Source organism: Anopheles marshallii, chromosome 3 (assembly GCF_943734725.1).
Source record: "Anopheles marshallii chromosome 3, idAnoMarsDA_429_01, whole genome shotgun sequence".
NCBI lineage: Eukaryota > Metazoa > Arthropoda > Insecta > Diptera > Culicidae > Anopheles > Anopheles marshallii.
The window spans coordinates 64,242,857-64,266,520 of NC_071327.1; the positions used below are offsets into that span (position 1 = coordinate 64,242,857).

Genomic DNA, 23,664 nt, shown 5'->3' on the forward strand with positions numbered 1-23,664 from the left:
CACTGTTTGACAACAGCCAATTTGTTTGGACAGTTTGCACAGTGGGTCACTTTTCCGGACGCGCCAATTGACAGCAACGGGGTTCGCACTTTACTTATCTTTACTTTTCCATGAAGTCTCTATTGCGTACGAACAATAAACTGAAAGAATTAAATACGTTTCCAACATTGCGTGAAACTGAAACAGGAAGACCAAAAACATCTTTGAGGATGTTTTCAAAATAAGTTTTGGCCCGCAGAAATTGTTTGCTTTGTCCACTGTCATCCGAAAACTTTCCCACCTCATCGTTTATACTGCCAACTTCGACGTTTTAACACAGGGTGGCTACAATCATGAGTAAATTTGAATTTTTACGTATTATTTTCTCTATTCCGTTGACTATAATGTAAAAATGTTCGATTTTCGTATGATTTTATGCAATTTCGTTTCTTTCTTGGATAATGCTGCATCAAAAAAACCAACCGCGTGCAATTTCGAATTGTATTGGACACTTTAAATAGTGAAAAGAAACAGTAACATATTCATCGTTAGTCAGTAGAGTCTGTTATCACTAGAATCAAATATACACCCATAATATGCCGGTCTGTATGTTGCGCTTTCGCGGTTACGCACGTGAACAAAATGAAACCAAAAACTCCAATGGGGTTTAGCAACCTATGCTCCGTTCCTTTTTCTTTTGTGTCCTTTATCACACTACCGACAACAACACAGGTTGGGGGATGGAGAAAAGCTTTACGGCGTTTTGTGTGTGCCTTACCGATCCTATCGCTGGTCCTCCTTTTTGTTTTTATATTACGACAGCACACACCCACCCGTCACTACTGGCTAGTTTAATTCGCTAAAATTCGATTCACAATTTCTGTTCCTAATTCCGTACTTTCTCTTCCCGATACTGCTAACCAGCCCTGGCACAAGAATTCTACCTTCTCTGCTGTTTGTTATTGAAATTGAGTTTTGACTTGATTTGTTACTTTTAAACGCTAGTTAGTTTTATCTACAACAGGGATACCGGATCGAATGGAAGCCATCGTGTTGCAATGATCGACCATCGGTCATCGGGGCCGGGGAAGTGGTTGAAATATAGGAGTTCTGTTGTTTCTGTGGTATTTAGTGTTAAGATTGGCTTTGCAAGTTCATCGTTAAAACGTGGCTACTATAGATAAGAGGTTATAAGAAGAGAAACGGGAAAGTGAGAAATTGGCGCGCCGCTGTTCCCCCCCCCTTTTATCACTAATTCACACAATTTCGTTATCCGCTCCGTTCAAACATCTCGTCCTCGAACTCTATTAGCTCTCCGTGTCACGCTGCCTACGGTGGCGCATCTACCGCGTCTAAAAATCCGAGTATCCTTCCGCGCACACCCACAGACACATCACTTATAATGCTTAAAACCCTGCTAAAATATCATCTACAGCGCTTGGTTTACTCTAGCGAACAATCACAAATATATTACGTTTTGTTTTGTTTTTTATCTCTTTACACTACGCACTACACCGCGCACTAGCGGTGTGTAGGCGTCAATGTGGTCAGCCTCATGCTATTATAATTGGTTTCACCCGAATGTTTCCGCGCATCCTACATCTGCTTACGCGACCACCCTCTTCATGGGAGCAAATTTTCACTGCTCGCGCTCAGATTGGGCAGCGATTTGAACAGCTTCAGCTTGTTGCTGTCGCTGGCGAACCGATTCGAAGCGTCCGGTGTTTCGCCACAGCAGTGTGAGCGTTGCTGTTGCAGCTGCGCATGCAACGGCTGGTGCTGCTGTTGATGATAGGGACGATGGTGCTGCTGATCACTGTCCGCTACGACGACGGTACCGGCCATCGTTGAGCGAGGGTACGGATAATCGGTGGACAGTGCCTGCGGCTGAACATGGCTACTACCCCCCGTGAGAAGGGCGGAAGGTGGGTGAGGAGGGGGCGTTTTGCTGGCGAGACTAAGCGACAGCATCGAATGACCATGATGGTCGTAGTACGGACGTACCGGGACCGCTCCCGGATCATCGTGATACGACGACTGCAGGATGTTCTCGAGCGATAACCGCTGCTCCACGTTCGCACGCGGATGTTTGTCCTGTGAGAAATAATGCTGCTGTTGCTGCTGCTGCTGCTGCTGCTGAAGCTGATCGTACTCGAGTATCTCCTGTATATTCATCTCCAGCGCATCATCGTCTAGTGGGCCGCCACTTTCGAACTGGATGTCAGTCGTCTGGAGTGCGTTCTGCTGGATGGAATCTTCCCCCGATCGACCATCGGGCGATGAAAGCGGATGCGGATGAGGATGATACGCACCGTGATGGTGCCGATGATGATGATGCGGATGATGGTGGTGATGATGATGATGATGGCTGTGGTGAGCGCGACTGTTCGCCATATCACCACCCGTCATGAGCGTCCGGTCGGCACCGTTTGCCGGATCGACCGCCGGTCCCAGCAGGCTCGTCATGTCGTAGATGATGCTTTTGGGATTGAGCAATAGCTGATCTTTGGTGTGCGTACCGATCTCGCACAGTGCGAGCGGTTCCTGCGGGAAGCTAAGCGATTGCTTCTGCAGCAGCTTCGTGTCCGAGTAGCGACGGAATGATTTGTTCGGTTCGTGCGCACCACACGTGCCGGCGGGCAGCGGTTCATCCCTACCAAACCCGGACACGGTCGGTTGCCCGGCCAGCACCGTCGAGTGGCGATGGTACAGTTTGCTTGCCGCCGTATCATCCTGTCCGTTCGGTCCCATGGAGGGATCGTTTAAAATATCACGATTTTCGAGGAATATGGCCGAATTCACGTAGCGTCCCATCGCACCCGGCGTTGGGACGGCCTGTGTGGTCGTTACCGTTGACGGTGCAACGTTGGGTGAGTTACTTCTGCTTCGCTCTGTCGCCCCATTGTTCAGCTTACTGAGCAAACTTAACTCCGGACCGCCGGTACCGCCGGTTTTGCCACCAGCAGCGGCTCCATTATTCGCCACCTGCTCACCGCATTGATTCGATGTGGTGGACACGGTTGAATAGCGATGGCTGCTGCTGCTGCCATTATTATTGATGGAAGCCGCCCCACCGGCTGCCGTGGTTGAGGTGGCACTCATCACCATTATACCGCTGCCACTGCCCGTCGTCGTCTCGCAGATGTTGTGCACCGAGTCGTGGAACGGCATCGGCGTTAGGCTGCCGCTACCCTGCAGACACGGCTTGAACGACACCTGACTGATGTCGTCCAGCGTCCAGTCACGATCGTACCCACCGATCGAATTACTCTCAATGTTGGCCGCAATGATCTGACCCTGCTGGTTGAGCTGCAGCTCGCAGTGGTTTCCACCGCCCGCACCCGCCGATGGTCCACCAATGCTAACATTTACCGTGGCCGCGCCCAGCGGATGATCGAACGATGATTGACGGGCTGCGGCGGCCGCTGCAGCAGCCACGGACGCTGCCGTCACCGCATTATTGACCGCATTGATGCCCATCGTACCGCCGAGCGGTTGGCCGGAAGTAGCGGCCGTACGGACGCGACGAAACTGCGGCATCTGGGGCGACTGCGGCGGGTGGATCTTCTCGGGAACGTTCTGTATGAGCAGTATGCTAAAAAAAAAAAGGAATGGAAAAGCTCGTTATTCTCGACGCCCTTGGCAAGATTGATCGAAAAGCGACATTATACGTTACCGATTTCTAGCACGCCAACGGTTGCAAAGATTCAAATACTGCTTGCACTGGATGTACATAAACACGACGCCACCGGTCAGCCCAACCGTCACCACGATCAGCTTCGTCCAGAAAGGCCACCCGATCTGTCCACGCCGTACCTCCTCGGCGGCTCGCTCGATCAGCACGCACAACGACCAGATGACACATAAACCGGCCGCACAGTGAAACAGTACCGCGCAGCACAGCCGACGACGTTCCACACCGGACATATCCAAACTGCGCCACTGGAAATGATACCAAAAAAAAAAACGGAAAGAAAGGACAAATAACTAATCTGTTTACGAAGAAAAAAAAAAACCCCCCGAATGGAGATTCACATTTATCGCACGGGCAATATTTAAGTTCGAAAAATGTCAATGAAAACCAGTGACCGGTGTCCACACAAGGGACCGCAACCAGCGGGTGCATGATTTACATTTTAAACGAATTTATTCGACAATAAAATCCGCTTCATTCATAGCGTGCCGTGTGGTGACCCTGGACGCGGGAGGCAGGTTTTAACCTTGTCCACTTTGACGAAGATGCATTCGGGGGGGCAGAATTTGTCGGTCCGCGTCTCGGCGCGCTCGGAGATGGTTGATCTAATTTACTTATGTCCTACCGATTGGCCTCGACGCGTGACACCGTTTTGATGGGAACATTATTGTCACACACACACACACACACCCCTTTGAGTCTGAAGAATAGCCAACCAATAGCTCACAGGCACAAGGCTAGCGATTAGTGTTCCCCCCCCCCCCCCCCCCCCCCCCCCTCTATGCTTCCTGTATGCCCTTGCTTCGGTACACACATCTTCGCACCTTCCGACACACAGGGGGAAGGTTATAATTTTTACCAGCCCGTTTATTATTCTTCGTCACGACACGTGAGACCGGACGGGAATCGATCTTTGAACTTGAACTTCAAATCCTGCGGCGGGTAAGCGCACCGCGTCACACACACACAACAGGTCCGTTAAGCTGGTGGACCCGGTTCTGTCGGCTATTACGCGAGAGCCGCGTGTGTATGGCTGGCAAACAGTTTGGTTGACACCCGTACGGATAACACATCACAACCCATAAAAGAGGGAAGCAAACATTTCACACGGGTATATAAAAATGGCCGTTAAACAATCCAGAAGCCGACAACGAACGGGACTCGGAAAACGGATGGCGCCGCGCACTTGAAGTCTAGATGTGTGTCTGCCTTTCCCATGCACGGTGCGATATTTTTTATGAGCTAAATGAAACAACATGCCATAATGTTAGGTCTGCCGCTTGGTTGGAGCATTTAGTAGATTTCGGATAAATTCATTTAACGCCGGGAATTGCCTATCGCTATCAATGTCTCTTAGACGTCTGTTCTGGCAAGTCCCAGATTGCTGTTCCAAAGTAGAACTTTGGAGACAAACCAGCTATTAATTAAGCTATTTTGAGATGTCCTCATATTGATGGAACTTCTGGTCCATTGTTTGGCTCTGTAACCACTTCGCGATCTTGGCCTGCAGCAAGAGATGTCTCACGGTCGAGCACCATCGTCAACAAATCCCGGCCTTTCTAGGGGATGCATTAACACCATTACTCCAACGACCTAAAAGGGCTTTACTGGTTGTCCGGTGTCATTCCGGTGTCTAATCCGACTGTACGACAGTGAGTTCGTCGTTTAACTCGTAGAGCTCATCATTGTGGCGGCTCCTCCAATGTTCTTCCACACATCCTCTATCACATCATCTCCTCTGACATAACAACCTCAAGAGGTCTGCCATTTCTGGCCATTTTTTACTTTATTTACCCGGTGCTAGATATTCAGTCCTGCGTACGGCGGATTGATCCGGATGGTTGTGCCGTGTGAAGACCGGCGCCTCTACCGGGCAACGCCTCAGATAACGAGGCTGTCCTTCGGTGCCAAACAATGCCTTCTGATTTTGTTCTCGAACGCCGTTAAGAGGGTTCCGTCGCTTTTGGATCAAAGTCCATGTCTCAGGTGCGTGAGTACTGGAACAATATAAGTTCAATCTTAGTCGTAGCTCTCTTCATGGCGACAAGTGTTTTGAGTAGAGCAGTTCCTCAGAAAGACGACTTCGAAGGTGCACTCATAGAACAGATTAAAGATTAGTTTTATCAGGTGTAACAAACGATCACGAGTAGTTTATATCGATCTGGTCTCACCACCAGTACAGCGTATACAAACATTTTTGACGGCACCGAGTTACTTAGGACGAGGACTTAGTTGCGGCCCTAATACAAAAAAAAGTCGTTAGCTCTCCCTCTCGCAAAGCGATTCCACCCCACATCAGCATCATTCGTGGCGTTGTGATTCCCTTGTGAAGATAAATCCCCCCCCCCCCCCCCCCCCCCCCGAAATGTTCTCCGCACACATTAACGAGTTCTTTCCCGGCACACGGGAACGAGCGTGGGGTAAGTGAAAGCATTAAAAATGCACGAACTGTTTATCACGTTCGTTGTTTCTTTTTTGTGACGTGCGCGACGCGGGGACCGGAAGGATGCTGTACAGCTGGAGCGGCAGCGAACAGCTTCAAACACAAAATCACTCAGCATGTCATGGGCATGCCGCAGCCGCGTCTGTCATGGGCACTTATTGCACGGCTTCCCGGACAAGCGGAATGGCCTGCGCTACTGCAGAAGCGCAAAACCCAAGCAAGAAGAGATGGAGGAGGTGAAAAAAAAAACACTGTAATGATCCGGAACGGGAGTTATTTATTGCACATGGCAGAAGAATGGAGGTGTATGGGATAGAACCGTCCGGAACATTCGCAGCAAAGCTGATGTTCCATTACCGTTGGAGATCTCCCAGGCTCGCCGGTTTCAGTTTTAAACCACACGTGGGTGTTTTTCTTTTTCTCGCCCCATTTTGGCCTACTAGGCAGAACGGTTTAAAACACTCACACACACGCCCAGGCAGAAGTGAGGGAAAAGAAAATGGTTTTTTTTGCGCGCTGCAAACGGTGTGGATAAACAAAACAAAAAAGATAGAAACCGTGCAACAAAACCAATGGCCCTTGAAGTGGCCGATAGGGATGGCGACGGCACGGCCATTCGCCGCTATATAGGTCAATGTAACGCAAACACCCATTCCCTCGGTGTCTTCTGTGCTCAAGGTTTATGCGCTCGGTGCGAGAATTGTCATACTGCAGATGCATATACACACACATGCGAAGGACGCCCGAGACGCCATCACGCCGGCGAAGCGGGACCGGGTGTGGACCCTTTTGTTTGCATGGTACGGTCGCGGACCCGATTAGTGTCCGGTTGCAAATTGACTTGGCAAATGCGTTCGTCTGTCCCTGTTCGGCGTGTTTGATTTTGACTGTTAGCTTCAGCTAAGGCGGGCGCTCCATTGGCCCTGACAGTCCTCTGCCCAAAGTCATCTCTTAAAGCGACTTCAAAATCGTTCGATCGTTCTGCTGCGCTAAAATAAAAACAAAAACCATCAGAGAGCGTAAAAAATAAAAGAACACCACGGAAAATCGATTACGTTTCCATCACGCCAATGAAATTAAAGCCCGAAACACCCGGTGCATATTTTTTTCCCCCGCTGACATGATGACAATCACGCCGGTAGTGTGTGCTAACGGGGTGGCCCCCATACAAACGTATCCACCGGCCCCACCACTCCTCTTTTGCCCGATCTTACCTCGTTGAATGGTTTGATTTTCGTGTGCATGATGAACGGGAACTTGCACAGTTCGCAGGCATTCGTTTCCGACGCCGTCAGCCATTGCTGCAGACAGGTCTGGTGCACGAACTTTAGACTTCCGGAGCAGTAGCAGGGCGTCAGCAGCGGGTTGTGGGTGTCCGATTCGCAGTGACAGATGCGGCAAATGTCGCCACTGCTCTGCGACACCTGACTGCTGGTGGAACCGTATCTGCGAACGAGGCAAAAGACGGGGAAAATTCAGTAAATCAGTTTTTGTCGAGGAACCGTTGGTAACAGGTGAATAGACAAAGGAAGCAGCTACTAGTCAAAACAAACAGACCGACGGTGACACGCTTTGGTAGACAGCAGGGCAAAGTACGGTTGCCCCCCCCGGTAAATGACCGCAGGGTTATTGGGTGGTGGTCCATTTTTAAGCTCGCTTCTACCCAACGGGCGGTGCTCAAGTGCACCGGAAGCGAGCATACTTATCAGCCGTCAAATATCGAATTAATTCCCATCGAGAGTATGTGTATGTCCTCGAACCAAACAACCGTAGAACCATCATTACGAATGGATTCCCCCGATTGGGTGCATTAGACACACCGGCTGGCCTGTAATGGGCGCTCGGAATGAGGAAAAACCACGCATTGTTAATGATGTTGCGTGATGAAGCGCCCTATTCTGGTTCTGGAACTGAAACACAGAAATAAAACCTTACATCCACGCGACCCAAGGCCGTGCAGCGTGTGATAGGAATCGGTAATCGGCTATTACTTGGGCAGTTGGGAAAACCGCGCTGCGCTTCGGTCCAGGATTAGCGCCCAGCGCTCGTACGTACGGGAAACCAGATAGATGCAGGCGATAGAACTGTGTCAAGGATGTCTCCCCCGGTGTAGAGAAACCACAGACAATTTGAGTGTGCTACTTTACATAGTAGCAGTTACACTCAGGAGCACGAGTCATAAATCTTCCTCCGGTAAGGCGTCGGGATGAGATGCGAACCAAGCGGACATTGAGGGCACACATCAGTTGACCATCCTGGTGGTTTTCCACATTTAATTATCACCACACAGAGTGGACTGAGGCAGAGATACCTTGAAGCATCAAGAAGAGATAGCTTTTGTTTCGTGGTCTACTATTATGTCGTGACCTATTTCCTGTGCACGGCACGGTAAAAAAACGGAATGACCCCCCTTCTAAACACTGTTTTTCCGTTTACCCTAATCTTAATGCGCGGAAGGAGAAGAATTTATCTCGTCCGGGGGTCTAGCAACTGTCACCGGATGGATGTGAAAAGGTAGTGACGCGATCTGAGCTAGAGTTTGAGGGGATTTTGTTTTTTTTTCGTAAGTCAGTTTTCCAACTCCATCGCCGGAAAGATGGACCGGAAGTGTGCACATAAAGTAGGATACAACTGGCTGGTAATCTACTTTTGTGATACCGAGCTCAAGCACAGAACAGAGGGATTTAATCAGCACGATAGCTCGAGCCATATAATAGAATTTAAATCCTTGAGAAACTGAGTTCTATTTTGGGATGAGATCCACTTTCAGTTACTGAGATGACTCTTTAGGAGTTACAAGAACACGGGGTGACTTATTGCTGATATGTTGAGGTTATTTAGTACTAGAAGTCTAATTATTCTTGGGTATAGCGCGAGCCATATAATAGAATTTAAATCCTTGAGACACTGACGTCTATTTCGGGACGAGGTCCACTTTAAGTTACTGAGATGACTCTTTAGGAATTACAAGAACACGGGATGACTTATTGCTGATATGTTGAGGTCATTTAGTTCTAGAAGTCTAATTCTTCTAAGGTGTAGCGCGAGTCATGTAATAATATTAAAATCCTTGAGACACTGACGTCTATTTTGGGATGAGATCTTTCAGTTACTGAAATGACTCTTTAGGAGTTGCCCAAACATGGGAAATAAGTCATCATCATATAAGATATGTTTAAGCTTTTTAGTTCTAGAATTCGAATTCTTCATCACGCAACTACAGGCTAGCAACAGGCCGAGTCGTGAGAATCGCAACGTTCTGTTCGTGATCCGGGCTACCACATCTGGAGTACGACGGAAAATAGTAGAACATTCGGAGAATTCGATAGAGAATTCCCATTAAGCCACGTCCCTTTAGTGGCAATATCAATGGCGTCTTGTGCTACTTCCCTGGGATGAATAACCGACCGAGGTGTTGTTCGCTTTCCTAAAAGTAAACCAAGAAACACACATGAGAGCACGTGATTCTTCTTCTCGCCCAAGCTTAGAACCAACGATGAGGAAAGTATTACACATTTATTCACTCCCAACGGTGAGGTCATGCCTGATAAGACACGGAAATCATCTTCCCCATCGCAGGGTTTGGTACCATTATGAGTCCCATTTTACAGCCACACAGCCACACCATCCATCGATGCAAAAACAAACCCTCGTAACCTTCCAACGACCAGGCACGATCGCGTGTATTGTCACCGCCATCGTACCCAGGCATACCATTGCATTAAATGCTGCTTATCAGAACGGATTTTGTTGTGAGTGCATCGGAACGGCACGGCACGCCGCGGGTTGTGTGTGCGCGTCGCGGCACGGGAGGGGGGAAAAGGTTCGGGAAAAAACACATACCCGATAAGATAATGATTGGCGAACGGGGAAAATCAATTATCATTACTGATGCACGCACGCCCAGCGCACCATGCGCTAAAATCAGGAAATGGAACGCCGGGCTGGATCGATCATCTAAACATGCACTTTGAATCATAAACTTAGGTGGCATTTTGTTCGCCGGGGTCGAACTGTGCTTAGTGATAATGGTCGGTAATGCGATCGCCACACTCCGTTCTGTACCAGCTTGACTCTTCCTATTCCAAAAGACATGTCGATGATGCTTGCTAATTCTTTGACAGTCGTCAAATGACGATCGCGAACTAACGTTTCTGGCTTTTGCGTTACACAGCGTCATTCGGTCGGTCGAAAACACACGCGTACACACGTATTGCAAATTGAATTACACGCCTTATAGGTCTGCAAGGGAACCGGTTGTACGAGATCGATGTGCGCCATACTGCATTGAGATGCATCAGAAAATGGAAAAATTGCCCCTTTTGCCTAGTGTGCAACACCGTTGCGATCTAGACGTGCGCACCCCATCGGTCGTTTTTTTGTCCCCGTTTGGGGGGGGGGGGGGGGGGGGGGGGTTGGGTTTGGTCATAAGTTGTAAACTTTATCACTGCCAACACTGGTGGTGTGAGATGGTGACACCGTAGTGCGTTGCAGAATCGGATCTGTTGCGACGCTTAGGTTCAACTTCAACTCGTCTTTGTGCTCGAACTGTACCGAGTACAAAAAAAAACTCTCCTGCACATACCCTAAAAACTGGTTTTCATTTATTACTCAGAACGAACTGATTAAATCATTTAATATTCACAACAGCAAAAAAAAAGATTAAGAAAATACAATATTACAAAAGGCCTATCAATCGGGGGTCACATTACATTCTCATCCCATTTCCCAACCAATCCTTGCGCCGTTTGCCGACTGTTTGTTTTCCTTTCACAGTGCCTTGCACCAGCATCAGGCACTTTTGCAGCAGCATCTTGCGGAACTGTTCGCGCTGTTTCGCCTCACGAAGCTTTTGCTCCATCAATTCCAAACGTTTGCATTCCTCCGTGGCAGTTTGCAGTACGGCTCTCAGCGGCGGCTTCTTCATGCCCAATGTGTCGACAAGTTCCTGAAGGTTGCAGCTTAACCTATCGCGTCTGTCCTTTTCGAGTGCACTTTTCTCTCGTTTTAACTCCAGCTTCGTTGGCGGTTGCTTTTTCTTCCCCACGGGCATTACTGTCACCGGTGGTATCTTCACTCCGTTACCGATCGCTGGCTTATTGTTGCAAAAATGTCCACAGTACCGCCGGTTGGCGGGCAGAATGGTACACATGCTGACGCGCTCCATTTCCACAATCTGGTTCAGCGTGTGGTCCTTGTACCCGATCCGCACATCCCACAATGCGGACTTTGGCGGTGGCGGCCATCGTACGTTGGGGATAATATCGTTAAACGTTACGTTCACAGCATCAGGATCGTAGTTGTATAACCGTTCGTTTCTAGCACAGGTGTCCAAGAGCCAGCGCCGATATGTTGCCATCGGTATATCCATGTGTGGTGCCGTATGTCCTCGCGTTTCGCAATCACGATCACGCCTGTTAGCCTGAGTTGATCCGTTCGTGGCGCGTCAGAAATGGCCGAAAAATGATTTGCAAGCGACACATTCACACACATCCACACACACACACCGATAAAAGGGACGTATTGGTAGGGCGCGAGCGCGCCTTTTTTCAAAGAAAAACCGACAAATGCGTTACTTACGATGAAAGATACGTGTGAATGTGTGTGTGTGTGTGCGATTTTTTATTCCTTCATATTCATAATGCACTCACTTGTCTAGACGTTTCACACACTGATCGGTGTGAAGCGACCAGTGATGTGTTTCATCTTGAAACTGCATTCTTCTCGGAATTTCAAGTTAAATCTGTGCCTAGAAAACGAAACATTCTTGCGCCTAAAATGTCACAACTTTAGAAACCCCTGCATGTGTGACATCCGACATTTCATGTGCCAGTCGTTCACGGGGGGAGGCGAGAACAATTGCGTAGATTGTTTGGGCAATCGGAAACAGTTTGTAGATGTAGGTGTCCTCATTAGCTTCATTGGTTCACCATCACCACCACCACGAATGTCTCTAATATCTGGAGGGGTGGGGGCTTTCGGGTAGAAACAGTTTCACAAAGTAATTTCCAGCATCCAGCCCCCCCTTCCTACCCATTAGGATATACCGGTGTGACGACTTGACATTTCCACTCCTGGAGCCTTATACGGAAGGGAACGGAAACCAAGGGAGCTGAAGTAGGGCATTAAGTGTGTGCGTGTGTGTGTGTTTCCTGTAGCCAGGTAAGCCTAACGTCAATACATTAACCGTTGAAATATAAATAAGCTTGGTTGGCATTTTCCAATGAGTGTGACGAACGAGACAAACGTACGCAGTGCCGTGCAGTGGTAACAGCGTGTATCGATTTACACGTCTAATCAACTTATCCACCGTCCACGGAACCGACCACAGAGAGTGTCGACCGAATTGGGCCGGTATTTTCTTTTAATATCCAAATGGGAAATTCGAGGCCGTAAGTGTGGTTTTCGATCGTTCGCTACCAATTATTACACTGCCCCGAAAAGGAAATGTGTGGTTAGGGTGACGTGTACACACGAAAGGTGGTGACTACGAGCGCTAACGAAATCTCATTAAATAGTCCGCGATTAAATTTTCAACCCAGGGCAAATGTTTATGCACCCCTCCCTCCCCGTGTGCAATCCGTTTCGGGAGCGATTTTTCATGGTCTGGGGGGGGGGGAGGGGGTTCGATCATCCGCTTGTGTCGATAATTTGTGCAACCGATCAACGACACACGCGCACCTTTCTCACGGTTCTAAACATATCTCACACAATCCCGTGGCGCGACGATGAGGAAAATTAATGTTCACTCATCACCCCCTCCCTTCCACTGATGGTGGAAAGGCCTTCGGGGGCATGAAATTCCAACCCCTTCACTGACGCACTTGGCGGACGTCATCAGGTACAGCATTGGCATGATGATGATGGTGGTGGTGGTGGTGGTGGTGATACTCCTCCGTAGTTCTCCAAACATTGGAAATACATGCGCGGTCGGAAAAAGCGCTACGTTTCATCGCCAGATCAACCCCGTGTCAGGGGAGCCGGGAAGGCGGTCGGTGGTTCGACACTCGGTAAATCGCGTTAATCGTGATTTATGTTTGATTGCAGAGCGATTGGGAAGCCGTTTTTTTTTTGAGTAAATGCAGCTTTGCCGGACGATCGATAATGTCAGATCGGTCTTTCCTCGGTGTGGTTTGATATCCTTCAATGCGTCCAAAACGGAATTGGAATTTCCAGAAATACGGATTTACATTTTAAAATCATCCTTCGGCAGGCAAATTCTTCAAAGCACAAGTCTCTGCTTGTACAAGTAGCAACACCATCCTAAAAGTATACGAAAAACAGACATGTTATTTCAGAACCGTTAACACCAACGACCGACGAGTGCATCCGATCATGTACCCGGGGGATGTTGCTTTGTAACAGCAAGACCGCTCTTCCGCTCGGTGTTGTGGAATTAAAAATTAAATCAGCGATGCGTAGTAGCGGTCGCTGTCTGATATAAAAGCACGGACAGTCAGCGATACTTCCGCGTTATGCGTCGCAACACGCGTATGCTGCAGCCCTGCTTCATGGTCAACCGGTCGATCGTATCGGCCAAACGTGAGAAGAATGCTAAAGAAGGGCCAATGGCCCTGGTAGTTGTGTAAATGCAATCCCACACACCAGGGGGGGGGGGGGGGGGGAGCTCATATCGGAAGTCGTTCGTTCGATGCATAGTGATTGGGACGACGGATTGGGTCCCGCGATACAGCGAAACGTTGATTGATTCATTGCTTCTTTTTAGGGACGTTGGATTAACTTGGAAGGTGAAACTGCATTCGAGACGACTCAAAGATCACACAGGTAATAGATATATTAAAGTGTTTCAAGTAAAACATTCGCTTTCGATAGTCATTTCGCACTAAAATGATTGTCTCATCGATGATCTTCTTTTAGGAGGTTGACCTTACAAGAGCATTCTTCAAGTCACTGACTTACGGTTGTAAGTGTCCAGGACAGCAAGACAACAAAGAGACCGATAAAAGGCCAACCTTTTGCCAGGGCACCTAAAGAACCGTCGAAATTATAGCACAATTTCCTCCGTGCAAGTGCAACTATTCTAAACGCCCTTCAAAACAGTGTACACTGAAAACCCCGAAACGATCCCATGAGAGCTGCACTTGACCTTTTTTATCACCGTCACCATTACCCACTGGAGGTAACTGCACTCCAAAAAATGGACTGCGAGGTCATCGCCACTCCAAAAAAACAAAAAAACATCTGATGGTTGGGGTGGTCGGTTCGGTTTTTTTTTATTATTGTTGGAGCTTTATACCACCTCCGTAAGTACCTCAGCATATCGAAGGGAACACGCAAGAAGGCCAGTCTGTAGTAAATCGGATCTCGATTGGACAATAAGTAGCGTCCGCCAGCAAGGACAGCAAATTTTGCTCTGTCGCTGGTTTTTTTTTCTTTTTGGTTTGTTTTACGGTACAAAAGAAAATTCACCTTCACCATTCGGGGGGCACGATGCTGTTGCGAGAGTGAAAAGGGCACAGGCACCAGAGTGCAAGGGAAAAAGCGTGATCACCCTTGAATGGTTGTGTTTTTTTAATGTATAAATTGCTTCGCCAAAGCGTGGAGATGTTGCCACAAAACCAGAACACCAGATGCATCCATCTTTGGGGAGGTATTCCATTCATTGAACTCCTAAGTTAATACCGTACTTAGTTTTATTTCTGCTGATGTTGTGTTGGGTACACCTGATTCACATTTATGAATCTGTATGTATTCAGTTCATAGGTTAACTGAGTGAGACTTATCTCTACATCTCTTTTATTTTATCTATCTAGGTTCATGAATCCACCGTGATTTATGAATCCTCAAATATTCAGGAATCCTCACGGTTTTATCAATCCTCAAAGATGAAGGAATTCTCAGGGATTTATCAATCCACAAATATTAAGGAATCCTCATGGATTAATCAATCCTCAGAGATTGTCGGAGATTTATGAACTCTCAAAGATTCAGGAATCCTCAGGGTTTTATCAATCCTCAAAGATTCGGGAGGCCTCAGGGGTTTATGAACCCTCAGAGATTAATAAATCGAAGGATATTTATAAATCCTCAAAGAATCAAGAATCCTCAAAGCACTTTAAAGTATGAACTTCTTATTTCAGTAGCAAAACAAAAATTAAACCTGAGAGATTCGAAGATCTCTGAGGATTCATGATCAAATAAAAATATTAATTAAGCACACCACTAGATGAAAGATGGCAAATCATCAATTATGCCGGAAATGGTAGCCAAAGAATCACCCGAACCGAATGTCGAGGTGAAAGTTTTGGCCAATTTTCCCATGCGTGCTTACCGGTTTCAATTTCGGAGAGCTGTAAAGTGCAATTTACAACACACGGCCAAAAAACCTTGACCTTGGCACACGACACGATACACATTCCTCTCCGGGCAGGCCGCTTCTTTTGATTTTTTTTTTCTTCTCCCATTCGCTTTCATTTTCATCTTCGTCTGTGTTCCATTTTCGACCGCAATTCGTGCACCGTGACTTGTGGAGACGCTGAAGACGAGAGACCTCGTGCAAAAGACGCACTCCAAATTGTGTCCCGCTCCGTGGCGGCCGGACAACTTGAGGCGCATAAATGAGGTAACTGAGGCTTCGTTGTTCACACAGGAAGTGAAAGGAAGTAATAGCAATAACCATAATAATTTGCAACGAGAAGCAAGAAATCTCCCGGATGGTAGCCCGGCTGGGTTTTCTAATAGTGAGGTTGTGAGGTTTCCACTTTCCGAGAGTTTCCACCATACGCTTTTCCAACCGTTGAGCCGTACCCTCGTGTAACCTCGGCAACTTCACTGCTCGCGGTGAAGAAAACCACCCCAAAGCGAGAACGGGTCTTGGGGTTTATTTATTTTTTTTTTGTTTTTCATGGCACAACCCAATACACCTTTACTACAACAAAAGCAGATTGCATATGCTAATCTTGGCAAGGAAAAAAAAAAGCGATTTTATCACGAGCAGCAGTATCCTACCACGGGGAGACATGCACCGGTGGGCTTTATGATTCTCGCGCAAAGAAGGCGTTCCACACGCCGGGGATTAGTTAGACATTGCTTTGGGAGCGTTTAGGAGGCGAAACAAAAACAAAAAAAACAGAACAGCACCATAACCTTGTGCCAAAGTGCGCGATTACAGCATCGATGCCAGCCAAACGCGTGGACTTTCCCTATTGCCCCCCGGTGCCTGAGATTCGCCCGAGCGTGGCGTTTATGGTCGACGAGCCCTTAGGTTAAAGGAGAGAGAGAAAAAAACCGTTTTTTTTAACACCTACGCCCGGCTGACCATTAAAGCGCGACAGACAAATTTTGCGATCGCGATCTACTCGACCATCATCATGCCCAAGCGGTGGGGGATCGATCTGGTTGCGTAACATCTCCCCGCCTGAAGGTTACGGGGTTTGTGGACGCCGATCTGTGGCCCAGACTAACGAGACGAGAGACGTCTAAACATGGAACCGGTCGTGTTAAATTTTACACCCTACCTCCCCCCCCTCCGTCAACTCGACTTGTTTGCGAACGTCATCAGTATCTTGGCCAGCCTCAACCGTGCACTGGAGAGGGCTTGCTGTTGCTTCCAAACCTGCAAACGGCCGGTAGCCATCTCACGAGATAGGATGCACAAACCGGGGCTCTAATAGTAGTTCCCGACAAGTGGCCATACCGGTTAACACGGGCTTTGGCAATCAAACCCAAACAACACACCCCATCACCGTGGCTGACTGAGTGACGTTGACGTCAGAGATCGTGTGCAGGGAAACTTATTATCGGAGAAGATGCACACAACGCCACACACACACACAAATACCCTACCGAGGTGGATGTTGAAGTTGTCCACCCACACCCCCCCCCCCCCCCCCCCCCCTGCATGAACCCCATTTGCAACTCTTCCCGAGCTACCGGGTCGCGACGACCGGGGAGGGTGGTTCAGAAGGTTGAGTCATAAATGTTCTAATGAGGACCACACCACATTAGGGCGGCAAAGTGTTTCCCGCCGCTCTCCCCCCTTCCCGTGTTCCAATATTGCACAATTTACATGCGGCAATAGTCGGCATTCAATTTGAGGGCAATTACGGGTGTCGGGAGTTATGGTGACCTCAGTGGCGCGTATTAAATAATCGATCGTGAGAGGGGTTAACAGGAGAGATAATCCTTTGCGCTTGCACCTCCATCCAATATCCTTCGCCGGGAAACTGCACCGTGCACCGTGCAATGACTTCTGCGGGTGCGAACGCACCTAAACTACGCCACTTCACAACTTATTAGCCGTCTTTACCCGGTAACGAGCGTAGACGATGAACCGCTGGCTGGCGAAAATGCACATTAAAGCTGATTGCATCATGTGTTTGTCCCCAACTGGCGATACACGACGAGGGGCGATGCACTTGACAAATTGCACAACGAACGGAACAAGCCAATAGTCTGGCCGGTTAAACGATACTAAAAAATTATACTTCACATACGGAAGGTGGATGTAATAGACGTTAATCGTCCAACTAAAGGCTAGTTAAAAATTAGCTTAAAGTGTTCATTAAATAATGTTTGATGGATGAATTACACTAACTTTTTTGGAGTTGGAGAAAATTTGGGTTTTATGTATTTTCATGAAGATTTACATACATCTGATGAGGAATTCAAGTAACATATCAACAATCAACGAAGTTATCGTCCATAGAGTTAATGTATCGTCTTCCGCGAAGTCAAATTCTCCAAGTTTAAGTTTCGCAAAACGTGCAACAGAATTTCTTGGAGATCTTTCAACTGTTTTAGTTGAAACTCCAGATTCAGAACGGTGGTATTCTATACTTGTTATGTTATCTATGCTAAATAGTGATAAGTTTTCGATTAAAAATTTAAATTTTCTTTGCTTATACGGCTAAGCCGGGTCGAATTCCGCTACGACTAGAAGTAGATTTAAGCTTTTGCTTGGAAAATATGTTTCAATTTTAATATGTTAATGGGTTTTTCTTTCCTAAAACTTCTCAGTGCATATGTATCCTAAACGAAAATGGTCAGTGTGGAGTGTCAACTAGTAGTTTAGTCCTGGTCACCACCATCAGAGAACGCCGCCATGGTAGACAACGCGCGTAAAGTGCAGCAAAAGATCGAAGATGAAGTGATCCCAGGCGGTCACCGGAATTGTTGAAGCCATTGTCCAAACAGTGAGGAAGTACCTGGACTAGACGGGGTTTTGTTTTGTGAAGCTGTTTGCCAAGGCCAATCGCTCAGAAGCAGCAGAAGCTCTGAGGTTTCATGAATCTTTTGAGAGTCGATTCCTGATGGGAATGACTCCTCAGAGGCCTTAGGAATGGCTCTTCTCAAAAGCTTCATTAAGCGCAATACGAGTGTCGTCCAATGTGACTTGCAATGTGAACCCGCCTATGCATTCCTTCAAGCACCTTCCACGGCCCTTAATCACAATCTTAATCGCCAATGATCTTTAAGCCTTTAGTATCTGTACAAAGCTATTATCTACAATGTTCAACCGCAAGGAAAAATGAGAGTTATTTCATAATTAACGTGCATTGCACATTCTTATTATCACAAGCGTAGTGCAGGTGTTAATTAAAGAGTCGCAATCAAAACGTTTTATTGATCATTGTTAATTAGATAGTGAAAATAATTGGAATTTGGCAATAGCAGTCCTCTCAACACTCGTTCCGTGGAGCCGAAACACAAAGCGAATGCCTCTCGATTGTGTTTGGGAAACGTTTTCACAATGGCGTTTTTTTTATGATAAGATAATTCCTTTATCACTTACCCGTACGAGTGCGTGGTTGAGCGGAAAACACAGACAAACATTGCCTTTACCGCGCGTGAAGCAAAATTAAGGTCTAAATCTAGGCTAAATCCTAAGCCACCAAAGGCGCGGATATCGCCGTGTGGTTTTGTTTGTCGCCGTGTTGACTCTCGAACCGGTATCATCGTCACTTATTACCCCGGCATCGTGGGATCTCATCATTAACCTCGCGCAACCACGCGTGCCCAGCCCGTTACCGGTGGGCGCAGAGAGCAAAAGCACACCCGCCGGCCGGGCTACCGGTGTTGACCGACGTTAAGCGCAGCGAAAGCAAGATAAAACAACGACAGCGACGAATGCGTTTTGTTTGCGCGTTTGCACTGATAACATAACCTCACCGCGCCCGGTGCTATCCTTACTCGCATCGTTCAACGGTAAACACGGCCGACTTCCCGCCTCTGGTCCGGTTGCTGCTGCCTCGCTGTGGTCTCGGGTTTAATTCTGAGCTCGCGAGACATACACGACACGGCGTCGTGCTCCAGTTTCCAGCCGTTCGGTAGGAATGCATCAGCGGCACGTGCATTCGTGTGCCGGAAGGGTACGGTCACACACTGCCCAGTAGGGGAGGGGGAGTAGTGGGAACGTTTGCACGAGAGCGAGGAGAGTAATTTAATATTGTATCAGGCACGTTCTTGCCCCATCTGGCAGCGAAACACAACGGCAGCAGCGAGAATCCGATGCCATTCCCTACCATTGGGCGATTGGACGATCGTGTCGCAGGTGTTCTCTTTGTGACGTCTCTTACAAAACTCGGCATCCCGGCCATTGTGGTTCGTGGAAAGCCTGGACGGCCATCGTTTGTACACACACAAAACCGCATAAGCTTCCCGGGAGTGCAAATGTGCGCGCGATGGCCAACCAACTAGAAGCATCGATTGCATCGATAAAACCCACCAACATCAAAAAACTGGGTGCACGATTGGTAAAGGGCTTTATGAGCCATCCTTCACAAGGAGGAAAAGCCCTCAGTAATAGCAAGTTGCATAAAAAAAACACTTTCTTTTAGTCGAGTTTTTCTTTGTTTCCTTCGTGATAATATCGTAGCAGAGGAACAAATTATTGAACGTTGTGGGGCAATATCGTCCGGATGTTTTCTTTGTTACTCTGAGACGATGAGGCACACACCAACGCCAAAGACAAGTTTGTAGAAGAATTGCCCATTCTTTAACGGAAACGCTACCCTTTTTTTGACGAAGGGAATTGGGAAGTTACAGAAAAGCAGCTTTAAATTATATATCTGGGCATGTCGAATTTGTTGGAGCTTTAATGTCACAATGCCTTGAGGATGTTGGAATGATGGCAGCGAGAAAAAGGAGTATAGGAGATTTGAACTCTGGAGTAGTGTTGTGCTCAAGGAATCTTTTAAGAAGAGTCATTCATATGAATCTTGAGTGAGGAGTCATTCAAATCATTCAAATCAGGAATGGACTCTCACAAGATTCATGAATCCTTAGACCAATGGCGGATAGTGTTGTGGTTAATGAAACTTTTGAGAAAAAGTCTTTCAAATGAACCTTTAGTGAAAAGTCATTCAAATCAGGAATCGACTCTCACAAGATTCATGAATCCTCAAAGCAGTGGGGCGGAGTGTTGTGCTTAATTAATCTTTTGAGAAGAGTCTTTCTTATGAATCTTTGTTAAGGAGTCATTGAAAGCAGGAATCCACTCACAAAAAGATTTATGAATTCTCAGAGCAGTGGACGGGAGGAGTGTACATGACGGACATGAGCTCATAAATGGAGGTCATAGAGTATCTTGGAGGATCTTAGAAGATTCATTCGGGGAGGAGGATGATGACGGACATGAACTCTTTCGTGGAGTAAATATATCTTGGAGGATCTTATAGGAATTATAAATCTCTGAAATAAAGATTCAGATTTATTCATTCAGTTAAAAGATTCAATCCGATTTATGAATCTGAATCAGATTCACCCAACACTAGTGGCTGTATCATGTCCCTTGGAGGTATTTTAGTTGAACCCATTTGAGAGGGGGATTCTCCAAATTCATACAGCTTAATGAATCCGAATCAATCAAACACTGCTCTGGAGTATTAGAGTGAATTTGAGTAACCCATGTCTAGCTACATTCGGCTTACGAGGTCACGAGATGAGTTAGTCTAATGGATATAAAAATGCCATCACTGATGTCAAAGAATTGTATCCTATTAGCAGTGAAGATCATGCAGATATCTTATGCGAATTTTCCTCTCTAGATGATAAACTTATGCTTGTATGCCAAATCACAATAATTTGTTAAGCTTCAAAGCAATTCCCTGAAGAGTCTAATTGTTCCTTTCGCTTCAAGCAAGCCCCTCATCAACCGCGCGCTAATTGTCAGGGTGAAAACAGTATCACGAGACCTTTGCCGGAGACGGCACAGACACGCTTCCGAGCGAGATCGTGCGCTGAAGAAAGTGCCAGAACATTACAACTGTCCGCCCAAAACCTTAGCCTTTAAGAGGTCAGGCAGCTCGTTAACAGTTGCCGAGCTCCGAAGCGCTGCCAGCAGCGAACGACAACTAATTACCGAGCCGCGCACCGCTACAAAACAAACGTGGCAAGCAGTGGGCAGTAGTTTAGGAAGGTGCACATCTCACTGCACCTCGGCCAAAAACCGCACACGCGCCGCGCGTACATTACCTTCAATTACACGCGATGCAGGGCGCCGTGTTGTTATTGTGCTTCGCAAAACCCTCACCCGAAAAGAAACCGCCAAAGCGACAAAGAGCGAGCGACGTACCGGTTTATAGTGAAGATTGTGCACGAAGCAGTTGAGAGACGTGCAGTTCTGTGCGTTTTTTTTTTTTTGTTTGCTGCATTCATTTTAGATTTTGCGTGGGTCACGTTCATTCACTTCGGTGTGCCTCGGATGGAGGCCATTGAACCGTGGCAAATTGCGCGTTTTCCTTCAGTCGTCACCGACCGTTTATCACTCGCACCAGTGGCTGATGATGCTGTGGAGCCGTGGATCACACCAATTTGTTTGCCGCGAACGATGTGATCACCCCTTTCCATTGACCACGGGCAGGATTAAAATTGGGGCTAATCTTTAATCGCATTAAACTATACCGACGATATCCAACGTCTCGCTAACCCGTCCTTGGAAAAGGCCGCCCGCAAAATAGACGAACGTTGGGGAAAATACATAACCGGGCAGGCAATAATTCACCACCAACGCTGGGAAAAGTGTTGAAGGTTGAGAGAACGCCTGACCGTATTTACAAGGCTAACCATAATTTTTCATCACATATTCCACGCTACGCCTTTTATCCGCGATAAAACACCTAAAAATAAAAATATACGATTACAAGGTGTCCATGTCCATAAAATGGGGTCGCTTTTGGTGTATGGTTCCGAGCTCAAACACCTTGACAGCTTTAGACCTGGTTGGCAAATTAACTTCGAATGTCTTCGCTTTTCTCCGGCAGCCAGTTTTTGCCGAATCTACTGAATCTCCTCGCAGGGGAATAGATCCCAAACATTAGACTGGGAAACTTGCAAGTTTTATGTGAGGTTTGCTGGAGAGGACGTTTTTTCCAGCTCCGGATGTTCAAAGCCTATCAGAACTGGTTCTCTAAACCTCTTGAGTATGCAACGTTTTGTTGTCTCAAATGTCCAAAAGGAACTTTTGATCCATTTCAACCACCGTCTATCGGGATATTCCAGCTCAACTCATCCTTCCAAAACCGCGAAACAGGTTCCAGAGATCGAGTTCTGCCGCGTCCCGCTCCGCTGTTTGTGGTGCGATGCGCACCACAGCAACGTCTCATACGATCCCGCGGGTTGTTGAGGAAGTAAACAGAGACTTCTGTAGCAAAATATTCGCTAACGGGTGCGGGCGCGACATTGGAAACAGCGACAGAAACAAAAACCATCCAACAGCACTCGTGCTGGAACCGGTTCCCGCTCTTCCCTAATGGTGCAAAACGGATGATGTAGATACCTGCAGGAATGGAATGACATTATAACGTGATGCCCTGCCGCCTACTGGTGTACCTACCTGGTGTGCGTTAACATCCCGGACGAGTTCCAGTCCACGTTCTCGATGTCGGAAGAAGTTTTCCCGTTCGATATCGACATGGTTGCAGCGGACGTTTTGGCGGTATTTGCCTCACAGGTTTGATCGCGATGTGTGCTGATGTTCCGTCGGTTATCGCGTCTTCACGTGCGCGTAGAAATGCCCTTCAAGCACGGTTGACCATCACTAAACTATCCAAGCGGTGGCGGTGATTTTTTTTCCGATCGTTTGCGCCCTTACCACACACCGAACGCGCCAGGGTCAGCGTGCGTGCAAGATCGATTTTTCACTTCACCCCGAACCCAAGGCTTTTGGCCACCGGCTGCACACACTTACACCCCACCCACGAAGCACATACAACAAAATCAAGCAGATTAGTGTTAGTTTTTTTTTTGTATATTTTTAGAACACCTCCATTACTGTACCAAGCGCCAAGAATCTATCGCGCCGCCATCGGACTTGATGTTTTTGTTTTCGCGATGGTTGCTGCGATCCGTTTAGGACGTGCTCGGTTTGTAAAGTATGGACCAGCTGTCAAAAACGCACTAGAAGTAATTAAGGAGAGAGAGAGAGAGAAAGAAAAACCCGTGGGAATTGAAATAGGGAAATTTACGACCATCCAATATAGACGGTAATGGAAGCTGTACCGATTGAAATGGTAATTAACACAATTAAGGGCTCCGGTCGAATGTTCTAAACGTTCACGGTGCCTTGAACTTTAAGGTTTGCGTAGGA

The 23,664-nt window shown here is 47.4% G+C and overlaps 1 protein-coding gene across 1 annotated transcript; it reads right to left on the reverse strand.

Moving 5' to 3' along the window:
• Positions 1-1,602: 1,602 nt before the first annotated feature.
• LOC128713972 (uncharacterized) lies at positions 1,603-22,991 on the reverse strand. Its single transcript, XM_053808847.1, has 4 exons — positions 22,912-22,991; positions 7,331-7,562; positions 3,656-3,921; positions 1,603-3,574 (listed from the first exon to the last, which is right to left on the reverse strand). The coding sequence occupies exons 1-4, from the start codon at positions 22,989-22,991 to the stop codon at positions 1,603-1,605; spliced, it is 2,550 nt and encodes an 849-aa protein (XP_053664822.1).
• Positions 22,992-23,664: the final 673 nt, after the last annotated feature.

Excerpts from the sequence above, each read along its gene's own strand:
- LOC128713972 (XM_053808847.1), bottom strand. The coding sequence starts at position 22,991 with ATGTCGATATCGAACGGGAAAACTTCTTCCGACATCGAGAACGTGGAC. Across the intron at positions 7,563-22,911 it reads GGGATGTTAACGCACACCAG|ATACGGTTCCACCAGCAGTC; the intron begins GTAGGTACACCA and ends CCTCGTTCGCAG. Across the intron at positions 3,575-3,655 it reads CGTTGGCGTGCTAGAAATCG|CATACTGCTCATACAGAACG; the intron begins GTAACGTATAAT and ends TTTTTTTTTTAG.